General features: G+C 41.3%; 1 protein-coding gene across 1 annotated transcript in view; it reads left to right on the forward strand.

Moving 5' to 3' along the window:
* Positions 1-7611: 7611 nt before the first annotated feature.
* The window catches only part of GXYLT2 (glucoside xylosyltransferase 2), an 80489-nt gene continuing 64547 nt past the window's right edge, over positions 7612-23553 (forward strand). Inside the window, exon 1 of the mRNA XM_058563165.1 lies at positions 7612-7886. Coding sequence (XP_058419148.1) covers positions 7612-7886 — 275 coding nt within the window. The remainder of the gene's footprint in view (positions 7887-23553) is intronic.

A 23553-nucleotide genomic window follows, 5' to 3' on the forward strand; every position in this document is an offset into this window, starting at 1 on the left:
GAGTTTTGGCAAATTGTCTATTCCAAGGAATTGGTTCATCAAATTCATAGGCATAGAGTTGTTTACAGTATTCCGTTATTATCCTTTTAATCATCTATGGAATCTGTAGGGTTGTCCTCTCATTTTTGATTCTAGTTATTTGTGTCTTCTCTTTTTCTTAGTTAGTCTGGCTAGTGGTTTCACTATTTTATTCATCTTTTCAAAGAACCAGCTTTTGGTTTCATTGATTTTCTCTATTGAATTCCTGTTTCAATTTCACTGATTTCTGCTCTTATTTTATCATTTCTTTTCCTCAGTTTACTTTGCATATAATTTGTTCTTCTTTTTCTGGTTTCCTAAGGTGGAAGCTTAGATTATTGGTTTTAGATCTTTCTCTTTTCTAATATGTGCATTCAATGCTATAAATTTGCCTCTAAGCACTGCTTTCTCTGTAACCCACAAGTTTTGATAAGTTGTATTTTCATTTTATTTAGTTCAAAATATTTTAAAATTTCTCTCGAGATTTCTTCTTTTGCCTATGTATTATTTAGAAGTGTGTTGTTTAATCTCCAAGTATTTTAGGGATTTGCAGCTATCTTTTGTTATTGATTTCTACTATAATTCCACTGTGTTCTAAGAGCATGCATTGTTTAATTTCCATTCTTTTAATTTTGTTAAGGTGTGTTTTATAGCCCAGAATGTAGTCTATCTTGGTGAATGTTCCACGTGATCTTGAGAAGAATGTGTATTCTGTTTTTGTTGGGTGAAGTAGTCTGTAAATGTCAATTTATCCAGCAGATTGACAGTGCTATGTCTTTACTGATTTTTTGCCTGATGAATCTGTCCGTTTCTGATAAACTGCTGTTAAAGTCTTCAACTATAATACCGGATTCATTTATTTCTCCTTACAATGTTATCAGTTTTTGCCTCATTCATTTTGATGTTTCTTTGTTACGTGCATACACATTAAGAATTGTTATGTCTTCTTGAAGAATTGACCCCTTTATCATTATGTAATGGCTCACTTTATCCCTGATAATTTTTCTGGCTCTGAAGTCTGCTCCTTTCAAAATTACTGTAGTTACTCCAGCTTTCTTTTGATTAGTGTTAGCATGGTATAGCTTTCTCCACTCCTTTTACTTTTAATCTATATATGTCTTTATACTTAAAGTGGGTTTCTTATAGATAACATATAGTTGGGTCTTGTTTTTTGATCCATGTTGAAATCTCTCTCTTTTATTTGGTGTATTTAGACAATTGATGTTTAGAGTGATTATTGATATAGTTGGATTAATATCTATCCTATTTGTTACTGTTTTTGACTTGTTCCCCTCGTTCTTTGTTCTTATTTTTCTCTTCCATTCTTCTTCTGCTTTTTGTGGTTTTAATTTAGCATTTTATATGGTTCACTTTTTTCTCCTTTCTTCGCATATCAATTATACTTTTTTAACTTTTTTAGTGGTTGCCCTAGAACTTGCAATATACATTTACAATTAATCCAAGTCCACTTTCAAATAACACTATACTGCTTCACAGATAGTGCAAGTACCTTATAATAATAAAATATTCCTAATGTCTTCCTCTCATCCCTTGTATTATTGCTGTCATTCATTTCACTTATACATAAGCTTTAATCATCAAATACATCATTGCTATTATTATTTTAAACAAACTGTTTTCTCTTAGACCAATTAAGAATAGGAAAAATAGAGGTTTTTATTTTACCTTACTTATTCATTCTCTGATGTTCTTCCTTTCATTATGTAGATATGAGTTTTTCTTACCTATCTCATTTTCCTTTTCCCTGGAGAAATTCTTTTAGAATTTCTTTCATGGGAGCTCTACTGGCAACAAATTCTCCCAATTTTTGTTTTTCTGAGAAAGTCTATTTCTTCTTTTCTTTTGAAGGGTAATTTAGCAGAATATAGAATTCTATGCTGGTGGATTTTTTTCTCTCAACACTTTAAATATTTTACTTACTCTCTTCTTGCCTGCATGGTTTTTGAGGAGACGTTGTATATAATTCTTATCTTTGCTCCTCTATTGTTAAGGTATTTTTTATCTTTGTCTTCTTTCAAGATTTTTTCTTTATCTTTGATTTCCTGCGGTTTGAATATAATATATCTAGGTGTAGTTTTGTTGACATTTATCCTGGTTGGTGTTCTGTGAGCTTTCTGGATCTGTGGTTTGATTTCTGACATTAATTTGAGGGAAATTCTCACTCATTATTGCTTCAAATATTTCTTTTGTTTCTTTCTCTCTTTTTTCTCCCGATATTCCCACTACATGTACGTTACACCTTTTGTAATTGTCCCATGCTTCTTGTATACTCTGTTTCTTTTTTCAGTCTTTTTTTCTCTTTTTCAGTTTTGGAAGTTTTTATTGGCATATTCTCAACCTTAGAGAGTCTTACCTCAGCTGTGTTCATTCTACTAATGGGCCCATCAAAGGCATTCTTTATTTCTGTTACAGAATCATCACCTGATTTATGACAAAGCCACCAGCAATTTACTGGGGAAAGGATGGTCTTTTCAACAAATAGGTCAATTAAATGTCCATATACAAAAATATAAATCCTGATCTCCACTTTATACCTTATACGCAAAAAAACCCACAAAAGGTTGTAGATCTACATGTGAAAACTAAAACAATAAAGTATCTAGAACCATGCTATCCAATATAGCAGCCACTAGCCCCATGTGGCTATTTAAATTAAATAAAATTAAAACTTTAGTTCTTCAGTCATACATTTCAAGTGTTCCATAGCCACATGAGGCTAGTGGCTGCTATACTGGACAGTGCAGATATAATACATTCCCATCATCACAAAAAGTTCTATCACACAGAACTATCATACTGTTCTATCATACTTCTATTCTAGAAGAAAACAGAAGAATTTCTTTGTGACCAAGAGGTAGGGAAAGATTTCTTAGACAAAATACCAAATATACTAACCATAAAAGAAAAGATTGATAAGTTGGACTTCACTAAATTAAGACCTTCTGTTCATCAAAAGGTATCATTAAAGGAGTGAAAAGATAAGCCACAGATTGAGAGAAATTCTTTGCAAAACGTATATCTGACAAAAGACTCATTTTGATCATTTATAAAGAATTCCCACAAATCGATAAGAAAAAGACAGACACTCTGCCCCTCAAATGGCCAAAAGACCTAAAGAGGCATTTCACAAAAGAAGATACCCAAATCATCAATAAATATATAAAATGTGATCAGGGGAAATGAGAATTCAAACCATAATGAGATTCTACTACACACCCACCAGATGGCCAAAATTAAATTCACACGCAAGATCAAGTATAGGTGGATGTGAATTAAACTGGAGTGCTTATTAACCGCTGGCGGGAGTGTAAATTGGTTCAACAATTTTCAAAAACTGTTTGGCAGCACCTAAAACTAAACATATGCCAAACATATGACCCAGAAATTCCACTTTTAGACATATACCAAAGAGACGAGTGCTTACGTCTCGCAAAAGATTTGTACAGAATGTTCATAATAGCTGGAAGTGACCTAACTATCCTCAATAGTAAAATGGATAAACAAATAATAAACAATGGTATATTCATATAATAGAACATTACCCAGCAAAAACACAAACAAATATACAAACAAACCTACTGATAATATAGAAAAACATGAATTAATCTCACAGACAAAATGTTGAATGGGAGTACACATGTATGGTTCTATTTATATAAAGTTTCAAAGAGCGGGGAAAATTAATCTATGATTATAGAAATTAGAGTAGTTATTGCTCTTGAATATAACCAGTGGGAGAGGGCATAGCAAATCTTCTGAAACGTTAGAAATGTTTTATATCTGGATCTTTGTGGTATATTAAGCTATATACTTGAGAATTGTATACTTTACTATCTGTAGGTAATTCCAATTAAAAATATATAGACATATATATGAATGTATATATCTATTCATGTATCTACGTGTGCATATATATGTATGTATATTATATATGTATATCCACACATACAACTTGTAGTAAGTTTCGTGCAGGAAACAAAATGGGCAAATGATAGAGAATAACGCGAGGAGCAATAGCTCCTTAAAAGCGGTGGCCAAAAAGACCTTTCTAAGGAGATGGCTTTAATTTGAGATCTAAATCTTGAAGTATCTTCCAGAGCCTGGGATCAGGCACAAGGAAGCACAGGTTCAAAGTCACTGAGGCAAGTAAGAGTCAGGAATGGTAGAGGCCCTGATGGGAGGCCAGTGGGGCTGGAATGAGCCCCAGAATTGGTGCCGTTGTAGTCACAGTCAGGGACCAGGTCATACAGGATTTTGAGGCCACGGTAAGGAGTTCAGACTTGTTTAAAGAGCCATGAAGAACCATTGACAAGTTTTAAGCAGGGGAGAAATAGGATTCAATTTATGTTCTTGTTTTTGTTTTTGAGGAAGATTGGCCCTGCGCTAACATCTGTTGCCAATCTTCCTCTTTTTCTTTTTTCTCCCCAAAGCCCCAGTACATAGTTGTGTATCACAGTTGTAGAGTTGTAGCTCTTTTATGTGGGACGCTGCCTCAGCATGGCTTGATGAGCAGTGAGTAGATCTGCTCCCAGGATTGGAACCGGTGAACCCCGGGCCACTGAAGCGGAATGCTTGAACTTAACCTCTATGCCACCGGGCCGGCCCCTCAATTTATGTTTTTTTAAAAATCATTCTGGATTAAAGATTGGAAGAAGGCATGGGAAGAAGCAAGGAGATTGATTAGAAGGTAATTGCTATTCTTTCTAGACCGTAGAACAGCCACATCATACAACTCGGTGGGGATTCCATTTACATGGAATACAATGGGAATGAGGCCTTTTGGAATTGAGCAAAGTTTGGCCTTGTCAAGCAACCCCTACTGGCAATTCAGAACATGCCTGGACTCATGCGAATCATGTTTTGGAAGTAGATTTGACAGAACTTGCTGATTCTCTGAATATGGGAGGTGAGGGAGGCAGCCTTCTAAAATGGTTCCCAATAATCCTGGCCTCCTGGTATTCAAGCCCTTGTGTAATCCTCTCCCCTTGAGTGTGGACTAGATTTAATGACTTGCTTCTAACAAGTAGAACATGAGAAAGTGACAGGATGTCACATCTGAAATTAGATTATAAAAGACTATGACTTCTGTGTTGCTGCATTTTCTCTCTGCCTCTTCTTATGTGCTTACCCTGATAGAGAGGGCCACCTTGGCAAGGAAGGGAGGGCTGCCACTAGCCAAAAGACAGCAAAGAATAGAAATCCTCAGTCCAATGACCTGGAAGATACTGGAACCTTCCAACCACCAGGTGAGTGAGCGTAGAAATGGCTCCTTTCCCAGCTGAGCCTTCAGATGAGACCACAGACCTGGGTCAACACTTTGATTGCAGCCTTGTGAGAGCCTATGAAGCAGAGGACCCAGTTAAGCTGTGCTGGATTCTTGACCCACAAAAATGAGGAGATTATATGTATATTATCATAAACCACCAAATTTTGGGAGTAGTTTGTTATGCAACAATAAATAACTAATACAGGAGGTGATGGAAACAGAAACCAAGGATAATTCCTAGCGAATTTCTGGCATGAGCAACTGAGTAGAGTGTCAAAATTCCAGGGGAAGAAATAGAGGTCAGGGGGACAAATAAATAGGCATTTTGTGTATTAGATATCCAAGTGAGAAATTTGGGTAAGTCATAGATATGGTATCTGGAACGCCTTTTCCATGATATTAGAGGTTGTATTTTTCCACCAATCATAGCAATAAAATCCAAAGCTTGGGTTTGGACTCAGGGGAATGAAATAAATGTGGCCTTTCCTCTTGCTTCAGCGGAGTTTAAGAAAATGAAGTCCTCTGTTTGGTCAAGCCTAGCTGTCCCAAGTTCTACTTTGGTATTTGAAGCCAAACCCCCAGCTAACAATCAAGTGTTACTTTGCCTTATTTTATCCTTGTTGCATATGTCTCCTTGAGAAAAGGGGAGATGGCAAGACAGAGTTTGGGAATTCTTGCTTCACCGGGCCACATACCCACATAATAAGTAGCCATTTTTAAACCTGAAAGGCCTAAACACCAGGCCTTAGCCTAGCCCAGTGTTTCTCAATGGGTCCCCCATGTTGGCAATTGCTCCAGGACAATTCTGTGTCATGCTGGAGTTTCCTGAGCATTGCAGAAGGTTTAGCACAGGCCAGTAGAAACTGCCAGTCATTGTGACAGATAACCCAAAACATCCTTCCCACAGTTCCAGATGTTTCCTAGTGGGATGGAACTCTACCCTTGTTGAGACCCAGTGGCTTGTTTGTGCTTGCTTACCTGCAACATCCGCCACCCACACTTTGACCCTGCACCCTGCCATCTCCTAGGTGCCCGCTGGGCAAGAGATTCCGGGTATTTAAATATTCTCATTCCTAGAACTTTAAATACAATGGTTCTCAAAGAGTTAAAATATAATGCTAATATGAGAATGACTCAGAATATAACTGAATTTTAGATGATTTGTAGGGCAACATGGAATCGTGTAGAAACTAAGAGACATTGTTATACTTGTGTTCATTGTTCTGTGGCCATGCTGAAAAGGGAGTTAATAGAACACTGGCTGTCTGCTCATGGTGAATAATAAGAGGATGTGTCCTAATGCTTCAGATTGGTGACTGGGGATGCCATGGAAGAATATTTGGGAAATTCTGGAACCTTGATCTGGTGATTGTGGCTGTTAAAGTCTCACAAGAATCCTTTGCTACACTGGGTTGTGAAGTTATTACTCTATCTCAAATCTATGTCAGAAAGAAAATAACATTTGCATTTATATATATATATATGATAAACTGCATTTTATTGTACTAATTCTCACAGAGCTTTTATTGGGCGCCTATTGTGAGCCAGGCACTGTGCTAGTTTCTTTGAATGCATTGTTTAATGCCCACAAAATGCCTCTGTGGAAAGCAGTATTATCATGCTCATTTTGCATGTAAGGAAATTAAGGCTCAAGAAAGCGGTGCAACTTGCTCATGGTCCCCGAGCCAATAAGCAGTAGAGTCAGATTTCAAATTCAGACTTTAAAATTCATTCTATAATTTCTTTAGACTACATGGATCTGAAGTGTTTTATCCAACAGATATCCACTCAGTGCCAGGCTCTGCACTGGGCAAACAGGACAGGGATGTCCCTGCCTAATTGGATGTATGCATAGGTGCGTGAGTGGGTGGATAGATGGATAAAAATAAATGATGGGGAAAATGCATGGAATAATGAGGAAATCAGACGAAGAGGGGATGGAATGGGACGGTAAGCGAATGAGGAAGTAAACGAGGGAATGAATGTGTGAATGAGGAAGTGAGAGGTTTCGAGGCTGCGCTCGCTGAAGCCCAAGCGCCTGGTGGCTGGTGGGTGGGCGGACGGGCGGCTACTCCACACAGTACGGTAGGCGCGGGCTGCTCCTCCTCGAGCCCCGCTCGCGCCTCCTCCCCTCCCTCTTCCTCCTCCTTCGTCGCCCGCCCGCCGGCCGCCCCGACCCCAGTCCCCGGCGGGCGGGCGGAGGAGGTGGCCGCCGCGCGCTGCTGCGCTCGCCCCGCCGCCGCCCGGCGCGCCGCGATGCGCAGAGGGGCCGCTCCGCCCGGGGGCCGCCGCCGCCGCGCCGCACCATGAAGCTCCGCAGCAAGGCGGCGGCGCTGCTCCTGCTCGCGCTGGCCGCGCTGCTGCTCACGCTGCTGTCCCTGCGCGCCGGCCGCGCCGAGCCCCCCGCGCCGCCCGCGCGCCCCGCGTCCGCCCCGCAGCGCCACCCCGCGCCGGGCCCCGAGCGCCTCCCGGGCGCGGGCGCCCTCCCCGGGGTCGGCCAGGGCGCTCGGAGGCGCCGGCCACCGCGTCCGCGCCCCGGAGCTGGCCGCCGGGGCGCGGCGAGCATGGAGAAGTTGGCGAGGTGAGTCGTGGCAGCCCCAGAATCCCGTCTGGGGACCGGTGTCTCACTCCCTCCATCCGTGCCAAGTCCAAGGGAGGCTTTGGGCCGGAGGAGCAGACTCCAAGTTCACCCACGGGCTTCCCACTTCTATCTCTTACCCTTTTAGATACGAAGAACAACCTTCGTGGAGTCCTGACAGCGCAGTGCTGATAATCATGTACAGTTTTGAAAGAGAAGTGTCAGGGAAAGTGGTTTGTATATTACGTTTTTTAACTGTCAAGGCAAGGCGTATTTTTGCTTTCTTGCAAACATGCGCTCTTTGTTTAATTCTTCAAAAGCCATCATGATGCAAGAATGCTTTATCTAATTCTCATGTTTCACTGGAGAATTTTTACCAAAAACTTAGATCTGATTGCGTTGGAAAGTTAGCTGTTTACCAAAGACTGGCTGCCTCTCATCAAACCTCCAGTCGCCCTGTGCTTAGAACAGAAGAGGCACTCGACCTAAGTTCATTAACATAAGTTTCTCCTTGGAGCGAGTGATGCGTGGCACGGGAAAGACAGAGTGGGGGGTTTCCCTGTTCCCTGTTCCTCATTCTGTTTCAGACTCAAGTATAGTCCAAGAGTCCTACAAGGGAAACGTTTTAACCTTCGACATGATGTTGATTTTCTCTGCACAAAGCTTAACGCGCTGCAGCTTTTCGTCCGAGTGTTTTATCTTTGCCCTTGGGGTTGCTGGAACGCCTGCAGGTTAGGGATTTGCGTGCGTTTCCTTTGTTGTGGAGAGCTTTTTTAACAATCCCCTGGTCTTGTAGCGGGTCTGTTTCCTTTGCCCTTTGGAAGCTGTTGGTGTTTCTAACTGCAGTTGCAACGTCTGCGCTGGCTGGGCTCCTTAATTACTTGAAATGAGTTGAAGAATTTTTTTGACCATAATATGACTAAATGCATTTTGGTGCTTTTACTGTAACTAAGAGAAAAGACACGAAACCTCAAGAAGTAGCTGTGTCAGCTTTTGTTTCTCTTCTGCCTCAAAATAAATGTACAGATGGGTACTGACAAGTTTTATGGGAAAAAAACCCAATGATCTGTAGAATCGGTTTTAAGTATTTACAACCATTTACAATCCCTTGTGAATGTATACTCTTTCAAGTAAGGATATTTCTGTTAGAAACTTAATAGGATTTTCCTCTCCTATATACTGAGGTTTCTTATAATGGATTATATTACAGTTCAACTACAAGTTTACTATAATTTGTAAGTTGATGGGACAACTTGTAAGATAATAATAACTGACATCATTTAACATAGCTAACCTTGTCCAGGCACAGTGCTGACAGCAGTACATAAGAATAGTCATTGTTAACATGTACTTTATGTGTATTAACTGTGTCATCCGCTCCATAACCCTGTGATAGTGGTTCTCAAAGTGTGGTCTTTGAACCAGCAGGACCAGCATCACCTGGGGGGGGGGGGTCTTGTTAGAAATGCAGATTCTCAGGCCCCACCCCAGCCCCACTATATCAGAAACCATGGGGGTGAGGTCAGTAATCTGTGTTTTAACAGCCCTCCCATTGTTTGTAATGCACACCAAAGTTTGAGAGCTTGCTCTGTGAAGTAAGTGCTAATGTTATCCCCATTTTACAGATGAGGAAAGTAAGGCACACAGTATAGCAGTTTGTCCAAGTTTCACAGATAACATGTGGTAGTTAAGGATAAAGATCCAGGCAGTGTGGGCCCAGGTGGAGCACTTACCTGCTGTGCTAATGTCATACCTGCATTTCATTATTTTTCTGAGGTTTTTCTAAAGAAACAACATCAATTTTTGCGACTGTCTGATTCTTCAAAGTGTTGGGAACGTGGGGACAGCATCTTCTTGTCTTGATCTGAATAAATTGGCTCTGACTGGGAAGAGATCATGAACAGAATCCAAATGGATGTTTTAGGGAAGGACTATTACCATGAGCAACAGTACCTCTTGAAGCTATTTTTCTTTTGAACATATCTCTTAGATTATCATGGCAATCATGGCCAACACTATAGGAATAAAGAACAAAATTTTAAAATTCAGGAAAAACAGAAAGAGCCACAGGAAGTCTCAGGCTGAAATGCATAAACATGGAAATCTCGTGTCCTCTGGAGAAGTTGACATTTTCTGGGACTTATTAATGTTTCTTTTACTACCTGGACAGAAATGGCGACAGAAGATTCTGAAGCAGAAGGGAGCAGGAGGAGAGATCTCTGCATGGACTCCTTTATTGCTTTCCTGATCCTGCCGGGGTTAAATTTTTGTGGTTTAGGAGGAATTTCATTTTAGGGAGGGAAAAGAAAGCCTCGTGTTTTCAGAAAACGAGTGCTTTAATCTCTTGACGTGGCTAGAATCCAGAAGAGATGAAGGCCCCGTGATCTCACTTCTCGGGCCTGGGGAGTAGGCAGCAGAAAGCTTGGAGTTGGATGTGACACAGTCCACCACCTGCTGACCATCCGTGGACCGGGCTGCGTTGCCTCCCCTGGGGTACTGCTCTAAGTGAAGTTCTGCCACGTCAGCGCAGGAAGCATAGCACTCTCCTTCCACATCTTGTTTTCATTTCAGAGAAGTTTCCAGGGACTTGCCTAGTTAGCAGGCAGACCCTACAATTTTATAACTAGTCATTTGTATGCAATCTGTCCTGCAGTGGCCTGCTCCCTCTATAAATATAAAGCCGGGAGGTAAGGTCTGAGCTTTTAGGTCAAGGGTGGGATCTGAAAACGGACACCACACTGTAAGTAGGAGTTCCAGTGCACGAGAGAAATGAAATCTTCCTTCTATTTTGGTTTATTGGTGACTTATACCTGGCTGACTTCCAAAAAGAATTTGAGATGACTTACAGTAAAAAACACATATACAATAAGGCCATTGAAATAGTTATAAAAAATGAAAAGTCATAAAGAGAGGAGGGGAAAATAAGTACTGTTAGTCAAAAACTGAGGCCACTATTGTTATGAGGATTAAGTGTTAAATTTAGCTCTAAGCTTCCTGGCAGCCATGTCAAAAAGGGAATCATGATGGGCTGCCTCATTTTCGCTGAATGATAAGAGGAAAAGTTTATCGAGATGATTTGTTTTTCGTGGAACTGAATTCTAAAAGGAGAATTTTACTTGGGAATAAACTTCAGACTTTAGAAGACTGTCTTTCCAGCTTCTGAAAACTCCTCTGTGAGCCTACATATGGAAAAGGAAGTTTAATATACTGCCAATCAGTGCAATATAAAAAAGAATTTGGCATTTGGAGTCCAGAGAATTGGGTTCTAGTCCCAAGCCATTTCACCTTAATTTCCTCATCTATAAAAGGAGCCAATCGATACAAAAGTTTTCTGAGATCTGTTCCAGCTCTGAAATTTGATGATCCTGTGATGAGATCATCAAGTTTAGCTGCAAAATCCCAACAAGGACTAGTGCTTAGCCCTTTATGCTGTCTCTTGCAAAATCACTCTGTTTCTCATTTATTGGCCCTAGCTAGAACTCTTACTGATTACACAACCTCAACCCTCTCCTGAACTTTATTCTTTTTCTCATGTGTTGGCCTGAATGTTGCTGTTTTCTCTTAAAATATGGTTTCTAAGGGAGACTTAGGCTACCTCTAAGCTCTGTGGTGCTCCTCTGCTATTGTATTCCACAGTCTTTCAGCAAATGTGTATTGCACACATATTCTGGGCAGGCACTCACTCTATGATGGTGAATAGAGTTGCTGCCCTCCCAGAATTTTAGGGTGGAAGGGGAGACAATACAGAAACACGTTACACTTGGGAGCCTCCCCAGGGGCCCTAGTGAGAGGAAGTGTGCCTGCTAGCTCCTCAAGAGACACCGTTTCCTGCAGTTCCTCTGAGATAAGTCTTCTCAGAGGGTTCCAGCCTGAATAAAGGTCTCACTAAAGAGGGATGATGTTAGATAACAAAATGCCGAGACTGGCCATCCTATAATTAGCTGGTAGCTCCCAGACACATTAAAGATCTCTAGATCTTGGGTACCATCTATGATATTACATCCTATGAGTCTTGATTCTATTCATACTCATTTTTGTTGATTGGTCCATGAGTCCCTCTTCCCTCCTCTACACGTACTGTATCAGTAAGCCCCAGTGGTTCTCTCTCAAAATATATCCCCTCTCCCCCCATTTCTACTGCTTCTGTGGTTACCCCTGAGCTCCTAAACACCATGATTTCACACCTGGACCACTGCAGTAGCCTACTCTCTGGGTCGCATGTTTCTACTCTAGCGCCCTCTACAGTCCACTTTCCATACAGCTGCTGGAATAATCTTGAATATGTAGACCACGTCAGGTCACTTTTCTGGTTAAAGCCCTACAGTGATAGACTTCCCATCACACTGAGAATAAAATTCAGTTTCTTAGTGTGGCCTTCAAGCCCTTGCCTGATCTCAACCCCATTTAGCTCTCTGACCTCGTCACCTACCACTCCCTCATCGTTCACTTGGCTTCAGCCACACTGGCCTTCAAATACACTGAGCTCATTCCTTCCTCAGCACTTTTTACTTGTTCCCTGTGCTAGAATGTTCTTTGCTCCCATCCTTGCATGGCTAGCTCCCTCACTTCTTTCGGGTCTATGCTTTCAGGTTTTCTCCTCAGAGGGATCTTCCCAGCTGCCCTAGAAAAACAGAACCCTCCCCATTGTCTCTATCCTCCTATCCTGTTTATTTATTCTTTTAATAGCACTCATCATTACACGAACATTGTGTTTTATTTGCTCCTCTCCCTCTTATGTACACTTCATGTCTTATTAATCATTGTATTGCTGGCACCTGGAACAAGGATGATCTCATAGTAGGTACTCAATAAATATTTGTCGAATGAACTAATGAGTGAATGCAGCACCCACCTTGTGCCAGCACTATGCTAAGACTTACATTATTAAATTACATATTATTTAATAATATTCAAAACAATGCCATACCCTTTAGGAGAATAGTGAGGATCTTTAATAGTAACATCCTTAAAAGAGAGGGAATTTTTTTCTTTTTAATAGATTTTAACTTTTAGAGCAGTTTGAGATTTATAGAAAAATTGAGACAGTAGTACAGAGAGTTTCCCTATACCCTGTACCCAATTTCCTCTATTATTAAAATCTTACACTAGTATGATACATTTGTTACAGTTAATAAACTAATACTATACATTATTACTAATGTTTCCTTTATTTAGATTTCCTTCCTTTTTACCTAATGCCCTTTTGCTGTTCCAGGGTGCCATCTAGGATACCACGTTACATTTAGTTGTCATGTCTCCTTAGGCTCCTCTTGGCTGTGGCACTTTCTCAGACTCTCCTTGTTTTTGATGGCCTTGAGAGTTTTGAAGAGCACTGGTCAGATATTTTGTAGGATGCGCCACCATTGGAATGAGTTTGATATTTTACTCATAATAATACTGGGGTTATGGATTACTGGGAGGAAAACCATAGAGGTAGAGTGCTATTTTCATCACATCACATCAAGTGTCTATACTATCCACCTGATACATGACAGCTAATATTGGCCTTGGTCACCTGGCTCGGGTAGCGTTGGTTAGGTTTCTCCACTGTAAACATCCTCTTTTTTCCCCTTCTCCATACTGTATACTTTAGAAGGAAGTCACGGTGCACAGCCCACACCTTAAGGGTGGAGTATCTATATAAATTATTTAAAGTTCTTCTGCGTGGGAGATTTGTTTCTTCTCCCCCATTTATTAATTTATTCAGTCATTGTATCAGTATGGACCCATATATACCTATTTTATACTTTGAGTTACAATCCAATACGACTTTATTTTGTCGCTGAATTTGTTTCAGTTTTGTCATTAGGAGCTCTTTCAGTTGGCTTCTATGCTCTTCTGACATACCCCCATCAATGTGTTTTTGGTTTTTGTTTTCATTTTGGTTTTCTTTGAGCACTTCCTTACTCTCTGACACAACAAGATGCTCCCAGCTCATCTTGTATATTTCTTGCTCCAGTCCTAGAATCAGTCATTTCTTTAAGGAGCCCTGATTCCTCTTATTGAAAAATGGTATTAGAAACCAAGATTTGGGCACCATGCATGCTCGTTGCTACTGGGGAGTCCTTTCTTTTAGCCTTCATGGCTGACAGAGCAAAACATATATGTGTGTAGACTAACCTGTGTGTGTATACGTATCTATAAATATTTCTGTATATAACCATCTCTATCTATGTTAAGCTAAACATGGATTTATACTGATGTCTCCAGCCCTAATCCATTACCACATGGATCGTTCTAACTTCTTTCCCTTGGTTATCTGGGAGAGGGAATGTTTTTATTTCCCAGAAGCCTCAGCAGAAGTTTTCTTCCATCTCATTGACTTTTGTTGGTTTAAATGCCTATACTTTGGATGGCAGGGCGGGGCAGCCAGCCCTGGTGGTCTAGAAGTTAAGATTCAGCATTCTCACCATCACCACGTTTGTTTTCCAGTCAGGGAACCACACCACCCACCTGTCGGTTGTCATACTGTGGTGGCCTCATGTTGTGATGCTGAAAGCTATGCCACTGGTATTTCAAATACCAGCAGGGTGACCCATAGTGGACAGGATTCAGCAGAGCTTCCGGACTAGACAGACTAGGAAGAAGGACCTAGCCACCCACTTCTGAAAAAATTGGCCATGAAAACCGTATGAATACAGCAGAGCATTGTCTGATGTGGTGCCAGAAAGTGAGAGAGTGGCACAAAAAGACCAGGCAGAGTTCCACTCTGCTGTACACGGGGTTGCTAGGAGTTGGCATCGACTTGACGGCACTAACAACAAAAACGGAGGAGGGAATGGGAAGGAATGGAGGTCAGGATTGGATCAGCTAATTGACTTAAATCAAGCAAGGGCCCCTGCTTGAGTTAGGGATGAGGCCAAGACCACGCAAACTCCCATGGGGAGGGTGATGTGGTAGACATTACGATTGGTTCTTGACCTCTATTCCGCCACCCCACCCCCAATTTATGAGTGGACGGCACCTCCAGGAGATAGTCTCAGCCAGCCATGACAATCCCATCCCTTTTGTAGTATAACCTCTGTGTATCCAGGACTAAGACATTCGATACATTCATTTCTCTGGCAACAGTGATTGGTCCACAGGTGTTACATGACTCAAGCTGGCCCAATCAGCTAGAAGGAAAGGACTTATTTTACATTATCGGACAAAAGACTCCGTCTTCTAGATAGGAACAAGGAAATAAATAGTCCCAGTTACCACCAAGGTCCTTAGAGAACCAGGTTTGGGATGAAGTCATTTCTATGGGCAGTAGAGAAAGAAGGAGAGTATGGGTCCTTGAGGACGGTGCTGAGCCCCAGAATCAGCAAATCCTGAGGCCTGCACTATCTTGGGCCCTTGTGTTACCTGCGCTGGAGTTGAGGTTTCTGTTATTCACATCCAAAATCTTCTTAACTGAACCAGGTGGTTCTTTAAATCAAAACCTCAGTGCTGTTGGTGGAGAGAAAGGGGACCGGTTGCAGGGGACACATAAGAAATGAACGTCCATCACACCCTAGAACAGCCGTTTTGTGCACTTGACCTTGTCCCAGGTGGCAGGTGACTCAGGGGTAGGTTCCTGGGCCAAATTAGAGCCTTTCTTAGGGATTTTACAAATTGGAATCAGAGACAATATAAGGGTAAACTCTTTCTGGTGGCTGAAGCTATAAGATATGAGACTCAGGAATTGGCAGCCGTGTTTCTGCCACGTGGAGAAAGCTGCTCTGCGTCGAGAGTGCATGAACCTGAGATGATGTGGGGAGGTGAGAGGCAGTGCAGAGCAATGCAGAGCGACTGGGTGGGGGCGGGTCCTAATGTTGTCCCCAAGGCCATCTTCAGTCCTTTGCTGGCAGTGCTGTTCCATCCCTTTCCTGGATTCCATAAATCGAGTTTCTGTCACTCACCACCAAAGAGTCCTGACTAATTTGAACATGTAGCACCTGCTTTTAGCACCTTTGCTAAGTTCGGTACATAGAGGCCAAACAGACGCTTAGTCCCATAGAAACTCACAGGTAAGATGCTTTGGAAGAAAATTTGGAAACAGATTTATTTTCCTTGGGACTACTTCTCTTCATGTTATAATTCACTGTAAGAAGATGAGAAAATTTTTGTTATATATATTTTACCACCATTTAAAATATTTTTTTTAAAAGATTTTATTTACTTATTTTTCCCCCAAAGCCCCAGTAGATAGTTGTCTGTCGTAGCTGCACATCCTTCTAGTTGCTGTATGTGGGACGTGGCCTCAGCATAGCTGGAGAAGCGGTGCGTCTGTGCGCACCGGGGATCCGAACCCCGGCCGCCAGCAGCGGAGCGCGAGCACTTAACCGCTAAGCCACGGGGCCAGCCCTAAAATATTTTTTTTTTTTTTTTTGTGAGGGGATCAGCCCTGTGCTAACATCCGCCAATCCTCCTCTTTTTTTGCCGAGGAAGACGGCCCTGGGCTAACATCCGTGCCCATCCTCCTCCACTTTATATGGGACGCCGCCACAGCGTGGCCTGCCAAAGCAGTGCATCGGTGCGCGCCCGGGATCCGAACCAGCGAACCCCGGGCCGCCGCAGCGGAGCGCGCGCACCCAACCGCTTGCGCCACCGGGCCGGCCCCCCTAAAATATTTTTTAAAAAAAGAAATAATAAGAGACTTTGGTTGAAGACAGAATTCATTTTATGTTCCTTTCCAAATCTTCCCCAGCACTTGATTTATTGCAGATTATGAAATTCCAAAAACTGCCCCTGGAAAGAGGTATTTCTTGACTTGTGCCTTTATTGGGTCTCCGTGATTTTGTGCCAGCAAAGAGTGACTTTGGTATATTTGAAGGTGATGTTTTGATGCCCTTCCATGCCCTCCTCCCCCGGACCTCTTTTGGCAACACAAAAGACTGTAATCTTCTAGTAAAAATTCATCACGGCACAGTTTAGAATATGAGCTTTACATAAGGAACAGACAATAGAGAACACATCATCTAAAACATGATTGCCTTTTATGGGAGAGAAAACTGAGGTCCAAAGAGCTAAAATAGTACAGTAGTCCCCCCTTATCTGTTACCCCTGCAGATGTTCCGAGACCCCCCGTGGATGCCTGAAACTGTGGATAGTACCGAACCCTACATATACTATGTTTTTTCCTGTACATACATACCTCTGATAAAGTTTAATTTGTAAGTTAGGCACAGTAAGAGATTAACAACCATAACTAATAATAAAATAGAGCAATTATAATAATATAGTATAAAAGTTATGTGAATTTTGTCTCCCTCTCTCTCTCTCAAAGTATCTTATCCTTCTTCTCGTGATGATGTGAGATGATACAATGCCTATGTGATGAGATCAAGTGAGGTGAATGATGTAGGCATGGTGACATAGTGTTAGGTACTATTGACCCTCTAACAGTATGTCAGACGGAGGATCATCGAGCCATGACGGTGTCAATGATTGGCTGTCAGAAGCAGACGATGTCTGTGGTTGACCGTGGGTGACTGAAACCGCAGAAAAGGAAACCTCGAATAAGGGGGGACTACTGTAATAATGCAAATAAAGTACCAAGCCCAGGACTAGCTCATGGTGGTCACTCAACAAGTGATTTGCTGTTCTGCATACTGTTATTGTCCATTGTTGCTCTGTTAGTTAGGAACTGAATTATAACCAGACCCAGCTGACTAGCTCTGTGGCTTTGAATAAGTCAGGCCTCCTCAACAAATCTTGGCTTTCTCGTAGGTTCAACGATGAAGTGAAATAATGCGGGTAAAATGCTGGCACGGTATGTGCCACACACAGAACGCTCAGCAAATGTCAGCCAGGGCTAAGAGGCAAATTCAGGCAGGCTTCTCTTGGGTTGTGACTCGAGGAAGTTGAGACTTCCATACATAATAAACGATACACCACCTCCAGTCTCCCAGTCCTCAGTAAAAGCTGAGGGAGTGGGTGAGGCAGGACCCTTTCCACTGCCTCGTGTAGAGTTGGGCTATTGTTGTGGAGAGTTTCAGACCTGGAATTCTGGCTATGTGTAGCTTTGCTGTCTACTCAAGGGCAGTGAGCTATTGTTTCCCAGCTTAGAAAAGCAGAGGGTGAGTGAAGCGTTCACAAGAATTAATAGGTGTCCTCAAGGAACCGAAATGCAGAATTTTGTCCGCAGACACTGCTCTTCAGGGGCCTGTGTCTCTGGTTGGCTGAACCTTTGCTCTGCATTTTCCTCTTCCTAGTTTTGTGAAAATTACAAGGACCCCAGTTGTCTGAACACTGGCCCCAAAGTAAGAAGCCTTAGTGTTCAAGTATCAGATTTTATCCCTTGGGGAGAATGGGTGAATGGAAACTGGTGTTAACATCTGAGAAGTTTAAAAAGTGTACAAAAACTTCAAATCTGGTTTGCAATAAGATAGAGTATTGACATTTAAAATAACAAACTTTTTGCTGCCCTTCCTAGCCCATTTTTGGCATGGATGTAAAATATTTAGAGAAAAACGAAGGCTTCTGATGCATTTCAAGCTAATATTTAATAATAATGATAACAACTAATATTTAATGATGACTTAAAATATGCCAGGTACTATATGAAGCACTTCACTGCATTAGTTCATTTAATCTTCCCATCAGCCTAAGAGGTAGGTGCTATTATTGGAGAGGTCAGAACTCTTTCAGTTGCAAGTGGTGAACTCCCAGCTCGTCAGCTTGTATCACTTAATCGTCAAAGGGGATTTATTGGCTCATAAAACTGTAAAGTGCAAAGGAGATAAAGCTGTAGGCACAGGAGTGTCCAGGACGCCTACCCGTCTTGCCTCCATCTTTTAGCTCTGCTTCCTTCTGTGTGGGCCACGTTCTCAGGTACGTTTCTCTGTGTGATACTTCCAACAGGTCTGGGCTTCGTCCTCCTCCTTTAGTAACCCCAAAGGGAAAAACTTCAGCCAGCAAGAGTCCCAGGGCTGCCTCAATTGACCTGACTTGGATCACATGCGCACCCAATCACTGATGGCCACCCCTGAGGGGTGGATGATTCTGCCCCTCCAAACCTCGCTGACTGAGAACAGCAGAGGAGTGGTTTCCCCAAAAGAAAACTGGGGTGCTCTTACCAGAAACTCTTGGAAATGGATGCTGGTAAGAAACACGAAAACCGAAGCAGATGTCCACACTATAATCAATATGCCCATTTTACAGATGGGGAAACTGAGGGTTAGAGATGGTTAAACATTTACCCAAGATGGGCCAGCCAAGTGGCAGACCTAGAATTTGAAGCAGGGGCATGTGCTTCTAGAGCCAAAGTGCTTATCACCACACTGTACTTGGGAACAAATCTTGAAATTTGAACCATTTGATTGCTTTCTAGAATCCCTTTCAAGAAGATCCCTTTGATAAAATCTCTTTTTTTAATTTGAAGATTATTCATATTTGTAAGGAAAATAATAGGTTATAAAAATTATCCCATTTAAAAAAAAGATTTTATACATTTATATATTTATATATGCACATCCATATATATTGGGTATCATTCTGGAAGACAGTATACCAAAACATTAACAGTAGTTATGGAATTGGAATTATGGGTTATGGGTGCCCCTCTTTTGTTTGTCTGCATTTTAAATTTTTCTGTGATAAATATATGCATTACTTGTATCATTGATAAAACAAGTTAAAGTATGACAATTTATAAATTGTCATAAAAATTAAAAATCTCGTATTGGCCTATTGGCCTGAGGCATAGGAAGATAGAAATTAGTTGGGGAGACCATTTTTCCTCCCTTCAAGTTGGTAAGTCCTTCATGCTCTTTTTCAGGAAATGAGATGAAAGTGCCCGTTTGCAGAATCTGCAATCCTCCTTCTTTTCTCTTGTATGTCACCAGCCATTTATTTCAACCTAGCACTGCTGGTTCATATTTTGAAACTTCAGTAACATCTTAATTTGAAAGAAGAGGGAGATGGAGAAATAGAATCTCCTGTGTGTCAGGAACAATCATATAGGAAAATGTGAAATGAGAATTAGTCCGGGCAGCATCATTTGGAGGGAGAATTGTAAACACAATTGTGCGTAACCTCAGCTAATGGCGATGGGTGGATTACAAAGGTAGAGTTGGTAAAGGTATGCTTCACCATGGGAGTTGAGCCCGGGGAAGGCTGTGAGTAGGGGGGCTGAAATCCAGTCCATGCTTGGATCACTGAGCCAGGAGCCCTGAGTAGAGATAAAGGCTTCATCTGCCCGGAGGGGTCTCCTTTTCTAACTCACTTGTGTGTGGCCCCAAATAGAACATAACGATTAAAAGGCTGGGCTCTTAAGTCCAGCTCCCTGAGTTTGAATCCTTGCTCTGCCACTTACTAATCGTAAAGCATGTGCGTGATACAATGATGGCTAAAAGCAGACACACACGTAGACACAGACAAAATTACCAACTTTAGGCACTGGATACCTACTATGCATTAGACTCAGACTTTGTTTAGGAACACAGCCATGTTTCAAATATGATCCAAACTAAATACATACTATTATTAATTGAATGCGCTTATCAAGTAATTTTATTAGGCCCCCCCATGGCAGTTTTCTGGCACTCTGTTGACACAAGTCATCTAATACCATGACTTCGAGACAAATGTCAAGCTTTTCTGTCTATCTTGGAAGAGTAATGATACTTGATTTAACTCCAAACCATGGGTCATTAAAAGTGATTTAACTGTTAGCACAGTCCTTAGCGTCATGTCTGGGTTTTTCAGTGAAGGCTCTGCTCACAGCTTCGGTGGGGAAATTTTTTGTCAAAGGATTCATGCGTTCCCAAACCCGTGGTTTGCAGGGAACTTTATGAGTGCCTCTTGCTGCCAGCACTAACGGGGATATAATTAGCCATCACCAGACTCTCCTTCTAGGGGCCATATCAAGGTGTTTCCACTTCCTCAGCTGCCACTCTGGCCTCATTTGCAGACTTTCTCCATGTTCAAATAGCTACGGTTTCATCTTGTGAAAGATTCCACTGGGGAGAGGGATTCTGCTCATCTCTTCTTCCCTCAAGGTGATCATATTCAACTTCCTGTAGTTCATCTTCTACCATTTTTTCCCAGACATTCCTGTGTTTCCTTCTCTATTAAAACTAGTTACCAACAGCACTGTTTTAGGCTGTATGTTAAAAAACTGAGATTTTCCGTCCAGCTTACAGGGCCGGCCGTATTGCAGCATCAGTCTACCTGAGTTAATTTAGTGTGTCAGTTAAGGAGAAGCACTGATAAGAGAGGGAACGGAGCCCGCAGAAAAGAGGGTCTGAGTAGAACCAATTACTCACTTTAATAATTCAGTGTGTTTTGCAGTTAATAGGTTACAAAGTAAATAGCACTACACATAAATGCCGTATTTCATTATTTATACACTCCAGAAATTGAAGTTTAATTAAGTCAAATGCTTGAGACTTGTAAGCAATTAAGGAGACGCCTTATCTCGGGCCGCGTGGAGGTGGTGAGACTGCTTCTCCCCCGAGCCTTCTCTGCTGCTCTGAAGATCATTTTTCGCTTGAGTACACAGTGGGCTTGAGCCAGGACAATTGGGACAGCGGTTTCCAAACGTTGCTCATTCCCACATCAGCGTCAAAATTCTAATAATATGGCTACATGACCATTGCTGACTTTAGAAGAATTTTTAAAAAATCTATCCTTGTTATAAACGTAAGTGCATTTATTTATTTAATAACAGCTTTATTACGATATAATTCAAACACCCTTTAAAGGTGTACAATGCAGTGGTTTTTAGTTTATTCACAGAGTCGCACAACCATCCCCACTCTGATTTCAGAACATTCTCATCACTCTAAAGAGAAGCCCTGTACCCATCAGGCAGTCACTCCACATTTGCCCCCTCCCCCTGCCCCTGGGGACCACTAATCTGCCTTAGGTCTCTATGGGTTTTTCTGTTCTAGAGTTTTCATATATATGGAATCATAAAACACATGGTCTTTTGTATTTTCACAAGGCTCACAGTTCACTCTCTTAAAAGTTCATCCATGTTGTAGTATGTATCAGTGCTTCATTCCTTTTTTATTGCCAAATAATATTCCATTGTATGGATATACCACATTTTATTTATCCATTCATAAGTTGATGGACATTTGGGTTGGACTTTTGGGCTATTGTGAATAATGCTGCTATGAACACCTGTGTACACGTTTCTGTGAGGACATATGTTTTCCTTTCTCTTGGGTATATTCCTAGGAGTGGAATTGCTAGGTCATTTGGTAGTCCTATGTTTAACATTTTGAGGAACTGTCAAACTGTTTTCCAAAGTGGCTGCACCATTTTACAATCCCACCAGCAATGTTTGAGGGTTCTAATTTCTCCGTGTTCTAAGTGTATTTATTTATTTTTTTAAACTTTATATCATTGCCATAAATTGCCAGCAATGGCATAAATAGAAGGTAATTGTCAAATCAAACACTAGGAAAACTGAACAATGTTGTTCATTTCTAACTTGGTGCTCTTGCCTGCTGAAGGTTCTATATCTGAGGTCTGCTGTCTTTTCAGTTAAAAGGGAAGGTGAGGCAACATTAGAAAGGTGTTCAAGACATATATTAGCACCAAGCTGAGACTTTCTTATTGACATTGATGAAAAAGAAAGAAGATGGAATAACTGGCACAGTCTGAGACCGCACGTTATTTGATGCGATGTCTAAATGATAACTACCACTTATGCATCTCCCTTTTGGAACACATGGAATTTGGAGGCACTGACACTGTATGCAAACCTGTGTCATCTGGTTTCAGCCGTCAGCTCCATGGTTATATCATACAAGTAACTCAGAGGTGACTCGGGTAGTGTTGTTATGTTTTTTTGTTTTTCTTCTCATGGTCTGGTGTTTTCTGAGAACTCTTGGGTAAATTTGAGAAACTGTCAAAATTACAACATTTTTGATAGAATAGTAGCTATTAACCCAGTAATTCCATTTTGAGGAGTGTAGTTTAAGGAAATAATGCAAAAGAAGAAAAAAAATCTATTGGCCCACACCTATTTAGTGCAAGATATATTTTTTTAATAACTGAGATCGACTGGAAACAACTAACAAAAGGGAAATGGTGATAAGCTATGGTGTTTTAGTTGGATGGAATAATAGCTAGTTAAAATGATGGTTATAAAGACTTAAAAAGTAACAAGAAAAAGAGTCACATGAAAAAAGTAGAATATAAAATTATATGTCCACCAATAATACAGCTGTAAAAATATGTACTCAATGGAATAAAGACCAGAAAGTAACATGCAAAAAAAAATTTTATGGGGCAAGATCTTTTTTATCAACTTTACTATTTCAACACTTAATGTTTTATACTTTTTAAATTGAAAGTGTACATTGTGTGTTTCATTCCTATCTTTTTTCTAAAGATAGAGATTTTTGTTTATTTACATTGTCTTATATTGATTGTATATAATGTTGTATACTTGATATAAATTACAGTGGAAGAATATGTAATCACCAGCTGAGATAAGTTTTTAGAAGAAAATAAACGAAGACCATGTCAGAATGTAAAAGGGAGGGTGCTTCTTCGATGAGGTAGTCAGGCAAGGCCATTTTGCTGTCCAAAAGAGAAGGAGGTGGCTATGCAAAGAGCCCAGGAAGAACATTCTAGACAGGACACAGTTTGTGTGAGGGTCCAGGCTATGAGCACAGCACTGGGTGTCTCGGGGAGAAAGAAGGAAAGGGTGGTCGGTGTGGAGGTCACAAAACTGAAGGGTCAGGGC

The sequence above is a fragment of the Diceros bicornis genome, chromosome 2 (assembly GCF_020826845.1).
Source record: "Diceros bicornis minor isolate mBicDic1 chromosome 2, mDicBic1.mat.cur, whole genome shotgun sequence".
Classification (NCBI taxonomy): Eukaryota; Metazoa; Chordata; class Mammalia; order Perissodactyla; family Rhinocerotidae; genus Diceros; species Diceros bicornis.